The sequence below is a fragment of the Lactuca saligna genome, chromosome 1 (genome assembly GCF_052625555.1).
Source record: "Lactuca saligna cultivar CGN05327 chromosome 1, ASM5262555v1, whole genome shotgun sequence".
Classification (NCBI taxonomy): Eukaryota; Viridiplantae; Streptophyta; class Magnoliopsida; order Asterales; family Asteraceae; genus Lactuca; species Lactuca saligna.
Window position 1 is genome coordinate 108,285,775 of NC_136417.1, and position 10,224 is coordinate 108,295,998.

Consider the following 10,224-nt stretch of genomic DNA (forward strand, 5'->3'; position numbering starts at 1 on the left):
ATGATATATATATATATATATATATATATATATATATATATATAGTGAGAGAGAGAGAGAGAGAGAGAAAGAGACACACACACGATTCTATCTAGTTTTTAGGACCAATCCGACCACTTGAACCATCGAACCGGTATGGTGGCCGGTTCAATGTCCGGCGGGTATTCAAAACATTGAAGTTCACTTGTCAAATTCTTGAAGCAGGAAACCACACACAAGGAAAGCTAAAATTTAGGGCAAATGTTATATGCTTATGTTTTTCTCCCACTTATGCAAGCTTAAAAGTGTTGTCCTGAAAATCATAACCCTATTCCAACCCAAATATGAAGCACTACTAATAACAAAAATCCATGAGACTAGCTCTACATTCCTTTTTCATGACTCTTAATAAGCACCAGCTAAAATTTAAAGCATATCTATTAAATACATGGAAGCTTAAGAGGAAGTTCAGCAGAAACTTACACTTCATGAAAGAAACAAGCAGAATTCAGAATTGTACAATTATACAACTCCAGATTGTTGAAGTACATTATGCATGTGATGAACTATTAGAGCCTGAGGGGACAATGATGCAAATAAACATCAATATATATTGGCAATGACCAATTATACGAGAGGTAGATGACAGGTGGTTTTAAGAAAGATAGGTTATAGTTAAAACAGAGGAGAAGGCAGGGTAGATTGGATACGTGTGGGGAATATTTTAAGTTGATTTTGGAGACAACATGAGACCAGCATATCACATTTGTACTTATGACTGAAAATCGGTTCTTTATTACCCATCCAAATCAGTTGTTAACATATGTACATAATTAGAACACACAAAGACAGTAACTATGGGATATTTCAAACTCAATCTCATTCATGCATCTTTCTAGAATTGATCGTCCTCAGAAATGCGAGGAATTGCCATAACTTTATGGACTCTCAACTATTGGTTAAGATTTCTCAATTCTGCTACTGCTTGGATTTCTACCATCACTTTGGACTTGATACAGTCTTTTAGCTTGGGACTTAGCTTCAAATACAATGTGGGAATCCCAAAGATTTTCTTGCAAACACTTGTATAGTGAAAATAAGACAAGTGTACTGTATGATATTGGCCCCAAGGAGGCTCTGAAGTATCCACTACCCAAAATCAGAAATCCTAAGTTCCAAGCATTCACTGCAAAGTATGTCGCTACTTTTTGTATTTCGTTTCATCCTAATCGTAATCCTGCATGAAAATGTATTTACGTAAGAGTTTCTAATAGTTGGTTTGTATGTTTTTGTTTATGTGATGATAAATCAGAATATAAAAGTACGTTAAGGGCCACCTTCCGGTATGCTAGACTTCTGTTGAGAGAAAGCTCTGAAGTGTATTTCATCACCTAATGAAAAAAAAAAACTAGATTAGAAATTTGACTATAATTGCATAAAATAGAAAACATTAATTGTTTGTCATTAAAGACTATCAAGACAACCGAAGGGCCTTTGGCTTAGCGGTATCAGGGGTTGACAGATAGGTGCATCCCAGCCAAAGGTTGAGGGTTCGAGTCCGTTGAGGACCAAAGGTGTAGATTTAGGAGCAGAGTAGTGGGTTCATGCGTAAACCATTCTAAGAAAGAAAAAAAACACAAACTATCAAGAGAAGTTATGGATGATGTTTTATACGGGGATTTAGCATAATATCTGTTTCGCGAATTGCTTGTGATGATTTTCAGTTGTGTAATTTACCATGTGTTGGGTTCAAGTGGTCCCGTATATGCCTCTAGTTGGATCATAGTTCAGATCAGAATATTAGTTATAGCATATTGCTGATGAAAGAAATCAAGAGACAAGTAATTCCCCCCTAAGTAAATTCAGGTATGATATCTAGTAAACAAACAACATGGTGATTGTGTGATCTCCATAACAATGATATCTACCTGAAAAGATGCTGATGTCGTCAAAGCCAAATGCGAAAAATTTCTTTATGGTTAGGTCGTATTTTCCAGTTGTTGACTGAAATCCAGTGAGATCTCCACCAATAATGTGATTCCATGACTTGTAATAACCCAACACATCTTCTTTTTCTTCTCCATCATCATCATACACAAGACTAACTCCACACTCTTTTATAACTTGATTAGACCCAACAGTAAGAGTAATGTGGTCACCATCTTCCATCTCATTCATACCAAACATCCAATGGCTTAATACTATAAGAGAATCTCCACTAACATTGACTATGTCAATGTAATGATCATATGTCCAGGTGCGGTTCTTCGTTATATTATCAATCGTGACTGTTGGCAAATAAAAGAACCCATTATCTACAACTTTAAGGCTCTGATTCACATCGTGAAATAGAGGACTCTGCACATAGCATAGATTCAATCCCCTGAGTTTTTTAGGAGATGATGGAATGGTAAATAACATCGATGGCCCCGTGCTTCTATCTGTAATCCAACTCGGCATCTCTTCACCTTCATAAATCGTGCTAAATATTCCAAATTCATAATACATCTGCCAAATACAACCCACCTTCATTAAATATATATATATATATATATATATATATATATATATATATATATATTCACACAAAGACATAGTTAACTAGAGGAAACCTGGATTTCAGATTCCTGTAATCCTGTAGGCCAATAATGCTCAACATCAGTCCGCAGGCGCCTTTCATTAGAAATGTCTAAGTTAGTCCAACCCAAACAATGTAATACCTTTTTCTCAACACTTGCCATTGGTTGGATTTTGATCATGCCTTCAATTTCAAGTGAAGGAGCTGGAAACATCTTATTATTAATAAAAAATGTGAGAGGGGACATTTTTGGATCAAATAAAATTTTCCTCAGCGAAGGCTTATGGTCAGAAAAGAGGAACAACTTTCTTAGTGTATGTGGAGGATGCTCAAGTGACTTCAGCATATAACAGTTTATCATACTAAGTATCTCAAGCCTAGGAAGGCTTCGCACACAATAAGGCAGGGAAACCAAAGGATTTTCATCTAGATATAATTTCTTCAACATGGATAGGCAACTGAAATCCACAGGAAAGGATTCCGCAGACAAATTATTATCCTTAAGAGACAAGGTTACCAATAAGCTTGGTAAAGAAATCACAAAGAACTTTGAATCGTTTGGTATAGCCTCGAGAACGAAGGATGAAGAGGTTAGTTTGTTTGTACAAATATTGTTCGATGAATCCATATGCGCAATCCTTATCCGAGATTCACCGAGATTACAACCATCTAACAATAGTGTTTTAACCTTTTTTAACATTCCTAAGCTTTTTGGAAGTTTTTCAAGCTTGTTGCAATAGCTCATATCAATGTGCACAAGTTCAACACATTCACCAATTGAATCACAAACCTCGAACAAACCAGTGCAGTTTGTAAGTATTAACCTCTCAAGTGCAGGGAGTTCGTCAAAGCCACCCAGACTACGAAGCTTATGCGAGAAACTTAAGTTAAGAACCTTCAATGATCCAAACAAGCTTTTGTCTTTTAAGCACAATCCATCCAACTGTTGAAATGAAGATAAGTTAGAAAATTAGTAACTTTCATCAACTTAAAATGAAAAATTATAAAAGCGATAAGTTGCCTTTTGCCTCTTTTGAAGTCGTGGATATTTATAACCATTGCCAAATGATTCAATATTGCTATATGACATGTCAAGAGCAACCAGATTCTCCATCGGCAGGTCTGAAGGTACAGACTTCAAAGGGAACCCATGCATACACAACCATCGTAATTCTTTTGGAAGGTTCTCGTAGGAGCCATTAATGTGGACATAATTGAGTTGTAATAACATCAGATTAACCATGTTACTCATTGCATCTGTTTTCAGCTCAAATGATGAATGTGACTTCTCTTTCTCAATCATTTGCATGTCAAGGGCAAGGCCTAAAAGATTTCCTTTACCCTAAAAATAAACAAGATGCCAAAAAAATTGAAATACTTTGTACATACATGCTGTTAATAAGTATACATGGCCTCATACCTTTTTTTGTTTCAACACTTTGAACGACTCCTCATGACACCATAATCTACTTCGCTTCCATGGCTTCTCGGGTGATTCTTCGCGTACCACAAATCTTCCCATCTCTTGAAGCAATTGATGCATCATCAGTTTGTTATTCCATTCAATATTGAGAAGGCATTTGTCAATGAGATTCGTGATCCCGGATCTTGTTTCTATATCACATGCCTTTAATATTGTTTCAGTAACATCTCTATCCATTCCAACAAAAAAACAAGCAAGATGCTTAAACAACTCCTTATCATTTTTAAATGACAAAGAGTCAAAGCTCATTCTCAAGACATTATTGATGGGGGAACAATTTTCTTTCTTTATCTCTTTTATGTACCCTTCCCAATAAGCTATATCTCGATTATATAGAGACCTACCCAAAATTTTAAGAGCCATTGGATGTCCTTCACAATACTTCACAAGCTTTTCTGACACCTCTTCGTAACCTACCTTAGGAGAGTACGACCGGAATGCATGAAAACAGAAAAGTTGTTGTGATTGAATATAACTTAAGCCTTTAAGTTCGTGCGTTGCATGCTTGGGCTTAAGTCTCATTTTGAATAGTTCACAACTCTCTGTCAACCACGCATCCTTTGTTGTTATAATGATTTTACTCCCTGCATGAAAACCATTGCTTCCAAGTAATGCATTCAATTGGTCGAGATTGTCAATATCATCAAGAACTAGAAACACCTTTTTACTGGACACTGCATTATTTATCATTGAGGTGTATGTAGAAGCATCAGCAACTTGCAACAGACTTGGTTTCAAAATGTCAGCACAGAGTTCTTTTTGTAAATCAATTAACCCATTAAGTTTTTCATTACATCTCCTACTGATATCTTCAATAAAGCTGCTTGTGTCGAAATCACGAAAATGAGACAAATAGACATATTTAGCTAAAGATGTCTTCCCGATCCCACCCATACCCAAAATAGTGAGTATGTCTGCCGTATGTGATGATGCATCTTTCAACCAAGAAGTGAGAAATTCAATGGAATTGTCCATCCCAAAAATCTGTGGAAGAGGTCTCCTTGAGGATATACATAATCTCGAGTAGATATCCTTAACAATTTCTTCAATAAACTCTGTCTCTCGCCTGAAACTTGATTTTTTAATAAGAGCCACAAAACTAACAAACCAGATTTGGAGATTTCATGAATCCAAAGACAGATCAAAACTATATCATGATAAGCTATTATTTTTAATTAAGTTTTCACATCAAGACTATATCATATTGCACTTCTAACCGTTTAAGTATCTAATGTGTAAGGCCATAACTTTCATGAACAATAAGACCATAGCCACTTATGTATAATCCAAGATATCACTAATGGGCCACCAAATTTCATTATATTTCTATAAGCCCACCAAAGATAAATATGGATGCGATTTTGCATGAATTTGAACAAAATGGTATAGAACGGTAATAGGTTGACATGTACTACTCATAAGCAATACTGCAATATTGTTATATATCATAATAAATAACAATATTGTTAGAAGGCAGTATGATTAACTTACTGGTAGACTCATTACAAACCTCAAAAAGTTGGATTTTAATAGAAAGCGTATACAGGTATTAAAATGGTTGATCAATTTAAATTAACTTATGATAAAATACATAATTATCATGTCAAAATTATCTAGACAATTAGACAGTTCAAATAATTTATGAGAATATCTAATTTAAATCTTAAGATTCAACTTTAAGTATTTCTATAACCAAATATAAATACATCTAAATGATGCCCATTTAATGATAATCAAGAAACTTATAGAAATGATACGGAGAAGATAACGTAGATGTTTCATTCCTTTTCAAACAAAAGTACAAAATTATGGGTAAGAAAATGATCACCTGCCATTAACGTCCTTCCCTCTTAAATCAGCAACTTCTCTAAGCGCTTTTTTCCAGCTGGCAATCTTTTGAGACCATTTACTTCTTTTATTAGCATCTGTCTCTGCCTCCATCTTCTCTCTGTGTTTAGCCATTGCATCTCCAAAGCTACTTTGTTGTTTCCTGACATCGGTCGGCTCAACATGATAAAAGATAGGGAAAACAACATGGTTGGATGTCATACGTTGCTCAAGAATCAGCACCAATTCATCAAGACACCATGTTGAAGAAGCATAATTCATAGACAGCACGATAACAGAAGCCCTACATGCTTTAATAGCACTCTGTAATTCTGGTTTCAGATCATCCCCAATTTCGATCTCTTCATCATCTAAGAAGGTAGCGATATTGGCATCCATGAGGGCCTTATGAAGGTATGCAGTGAAACTATTACGAGTATCAAGACCTCTGAAACTTAAAAATACATCATATCTATGACCATGAGTAGATGAAGAAGATGAAGATCCTTGTGAAAGGTCAGATAGAACAACCATTATGAGTTAAGGGTTGATGACACTTCACCCTTCTCACAAATTTGTGTATTTCTTTCCTTTTTTTCTCCCTTATATGTGGGTGTATCCACAGTTTCCTTATGACATCAGCAGTTATGAATTTTGATTTCACTGGTAACTCAAGATCCCATATATAATTCCTCACTTGTGCCACAATCTCAAGATCCCATATATAATTCCTCTGCATAAAAATCCAACTAATTAATACCTTATGCAAGGCAAGTCTCATCAAAATATTTAAAACTCACGAATAATACCTTACATTCTTCAAAATAAAAACATAAGTTTCAAAAGGCAATGCATTTAGACCTCAAACTTTGCCACTTGACTTAATAGGCTTATATTAATACCTTGTGTAACTTAAAAGAAACTCAGACTCGGTCAAACTAGGTCAAAGATCAAAAAAGACTCAAAAACTCAGTCCCAAGAATTAATACATGAAAACAGATTTAAATACTCAGTAAATGAGGTAATATATATATATATATATATATATATATATATATATATATATATATATATATATATATACACACACACACAACGGGACTTGAACCCTCAACCTCAAGGAGGAAGGCAACACCTAGTACTGCTGGGCCAGGAGCCCTTTGTTAGAATTTTAATATATTTATTTCTTACTTTATGTGTTTATCGGACCCTAAAAGTAAACATAATTGATGAAGCGGTTGAATATGAATTGGATGGGCTCACATCCTTGAACAATATATAGAGAAGAGAAGGATCAATCTAATATTAGAGAATGAATACTTATTTTTGAAGTAGTTTAACATGAACATGTATACTTTTTATTGCTATTTTCCTATTTTGTTAAAACACTTATAATATTTTCCATATATATGCTTTCCCCAAAGTTAGTTGCATTACAATTTACCGTAGCTGAGTACCCTCTGCGTAGCCCGAGTTCCCATTACTCCCTAATCAACCAACTGAGAGTAGCACCTACCGAAGGCAAGAACATTGCATGAAACATTTAAACCTCAAGAATAAAACATTATATTCTATAAAGTAAAAAGATTAAGTGATTAAAGAACCAATATATATATATATATATATATATATATATATATATATATATATATATATATATAGGGTTAGGTTCATTTGAGACCACCTATATTTTGTGAGACCGTGAGACGTATTTTTTTTTTTTTTTTTTTTAAATTTTTTTTTTTTAGTTAATTCATGTTCCGAAAATAATATTTAAAAAAAGAATTTTTTGATTTTTCCATTTATTTTGCATTTTAAAATTATTTTTAGAATATGTACAGTGTAATATTCTATTTAGAATATTTCACGTATTTTTCAAAAAAAAAAGAATTTTTTTTTAGTTAATTCATGTTCCGAAAATAATATTTAAAAAAAGAAATTTTAGATTTTTCCATTTATTTTGCATTTTAAAATTATTTTTTAGAATATGTCAGTGTAATATTCTATTTAGAATATTTCACGTATTTTTCAAAAAAAAAAAAACGGAATTTTTTTATTTTATTTTATTTTTTTGTATTTTTTTAATATTTTTTTTAGTTAATTCAAGTTCCGAAAATAATATTTAAAAAAAGAATTTTTTGGATTTTTCCATTTATTTTGCATTTTAAAATTATTTTTAGATTTGGTCTCACGGTCTCACAAAACTAGAATGGTCTCGAATGAACCTGAACCTATATATATATATATATATATATATATATATATATATATATATATATATATATATATATATAATGTGCTTATCTTTCTACCTAAGTCCTAATAATGATAAAGATCACCGTTACATTGCCACTGAAACCATTTAAAAAAATGGTTACTCAGTTCATAAATGATTGATTAACTTGTTTTTTGGTTAAGTTTCGGGTAGAAGAAAATATCAAACCATTCGATTCAATTAACCTACAAAATCTTTATTATTATCAGAGTAAACTACCATAAATATCCCAATAATTCTCGAAATAAAATCCATCTACGGATTCAGTTGTGTAATTCTCCAAAAAAAAAAAAAAAAAAAATCAACTGGTGTACCTCATATATGGTGGACTGGATATGCAAATTAAGGGGGAATCAACAGATCAAAACTTGGGCTAAGGGCTAAGGGGTCCGATGGTTATTAGTTTAGTACAAATAAGAGTTGAGGAGGGGTGAGCGGGTTAGCTATTCTTTTTTCAGATGGAATCCTGTTCCTAGGAGAAAAAACTACCTTCTCGAATTGGTAGACTACTTTGTAAACCTTTAGATCATTCAATCCCTCAACTACACGTTGCTAATTCCATTCCTTTCTATGCTAAATCAGACCTAGACTGTCACATCAACACCATATCATTCTAGAAACAACACCATATGTCACTTCCCTAAATATCATCAAACAATTAATACATATCAAAAAAAAAAAAAGATAAGTTTCTTGACCTGGTTGTTTATATATCCCCGAATTTGCAAGAAAAAGTTTTTCAAATGTGAATATATCTATCACTAGATCTAGTATCAGGATGATACTATCATCATGCAAATGGGCTTGTTCCAAGAGATATGTTTACTAAACTTCAATTTCAAATTCTATAATAGATGAAATTCCGGATATAAATTCACCTTATAGGCTTATACACAAGCATATAGATGTTATCGTCTTTATTGAGTTGCATCTTCCTTTTGAAAACAATGTGAAGCCATTGGTTGTACTGGCCCTAGAACACAAATTTAAACTAACAAAATCCTCCTTTTAATTACAACATCCACATGAAAAGGCTATAAAAGTGATAAACCGAAGCATAAAATGAGGACGTGGTAAAAAAACAAAAAAAGCATCTGAAAGTAGATATTACCCTGGTGTCATGTAAGACAAAAAGAAAGCCCTTATGATTTTGTAGCTCAAAGCAAAAAACTAATCCATCTTATTTGCAAATAAATGGAGCAAGAGTGCAAGACTTGATTGATTTAAGATCTAGACTCTGTATTAGCAAACTCCTAATTTCAGATTCTAAAAATTGTTACATCTGAAAGTACTTCACGATGATTGAAATGTCTTACAATCTGGCTTCAATGGTTCATTAAGTTTTGCACAACAGGAACATCACTAGACAATCTATAATATTGTCACAACTTAGCCTATTGTCTAAAAGCATCATTCAGATAGAACTAACTCTATCGAAATCGTGTTTACAAATTTGAAATATAAATTAATTAAGAAAGTAATTTTAGTGGAATATGTGCTCCATCGTTCTTAAGAACATGTTGGACTATGTAGAATCCTAATTGAAATATAAAACTGAACAAAGTGATTGATGTAATCGAAATAGCATTCACCTCAAAATGAAATAATAGATCATAATGATTTAATTTATGATTAATCTAATGAAATCGTTTAACATGATGTCATACTAGCTTGTAAGAGTGTGCGTTCGTTGTTACTTACCTGTCTACAGGTTGATAAAGAGCACTCGGTGGGGATGGAAGAAGAATCAACGGCCACTAAACAGAGAAGCAGGACGAGTGAAAACTACAGAGCGAACGACAGCATGCCTTCAGGGATATAGCGGGTCAACAAGGAAAGACGAAGGAAGGAGAATGTTCTTTGTTCCTGCTGGAGCCAGGTCTTTCTAAAATTAATCTAGAGTTATCTTTAAAAAGTAAATAAATAAATAAATAAAATCTTAAAAATAAAACACAAAACTTATATAAATGGTCCCTATGGTTGGCATAAAAGTACACCGCAAGTCCCTTTTAGATTTTTCTTTTTATTTTTTAAATGGATAATCCTTTTTAGATTAAAAAAATGCACATAAGGTCTTTTTGA

The 10,224-nt window shown here is 33.1% G+C and overlaps 1 protein-coding gene across 5 annotated transcripts; it reads right to left on the reverse strand.

Annotated features, from left to right (window-relative positions):
* Window positions 1–773: 773 nt before the first annotated feature.
* On the reverse strand, window positions 774–10,006 carry LOC145043120 (disease resistance protein RPV1-like). 5 transcript variants are annotated; one of them, XR_013680906.1, is made up of 10 exons: window positions 9,844–10,006; window positions 7,312–7,379; window positions 5,869–6,600; window positions 3,978–5,106; window positions 3,579–3,899; window positions 2,592–3,500; window positions 1,908–2,487; window positions 1,464–1,597; window positions 1,317–1,370; window positions 774–1,216 (listed from the first exon to the last, which is right to left on the reverse strand). XR_013680906.1 is itself a non-coding variant. In XM_078991692.1 (9 exons), the coding sequence occupies exons 3-9, from the start codon at window positions 6,399–6,401 to the stop codon at window positions 1,200–1,202; spliced, it is 3,543 nt and encodes a 1,180-aa protein (XP_078847818.1). In that variant the 5' UTR covers window positions 6,402–6,600; window positions 7,305–7,379; window positions 9,844–10,006; the 3' UTR covers window positions 774–1,199. The 5 variants fall into 5 exon arrangements, 2 of the variants coding, with proteins under 2 accessions (XP_078847818.1, XP_078847824.1); XR_013680904.1 differs by having other exon boundaries at window positions 7,305–7,379; XR_013680905.1 differs by lacking the exon at window positions 7,312–7,379.
* Window positions 10,007–10,224: the final 218 nt, after the last annotated feature.

Bases quoted from the DNA above. Each gene is read 5' to 3' on its own strand.
- LOC145043120 (XM_078991692.1), bottom strand. From the start codon at position 6,401: ATGGTTGTTCTATCTGACCTTTCACAAGGATCTTCATCTTCTTCATCT. The intron at 5,107-5,868 runs GTGATCATTTTC...ATCAAGTTTCAG, and splicing joins GGGAAGGACGTTAATGGCAG to GCGAGAGACAGAGTTTATTG. The intron at 1,371-1,907 runs GTAGATATCATT...TTTTTTCATTAG, and splicing joins CGACATCAGCATCTTTTCAG to GTGATGAAATACACTTCAGA.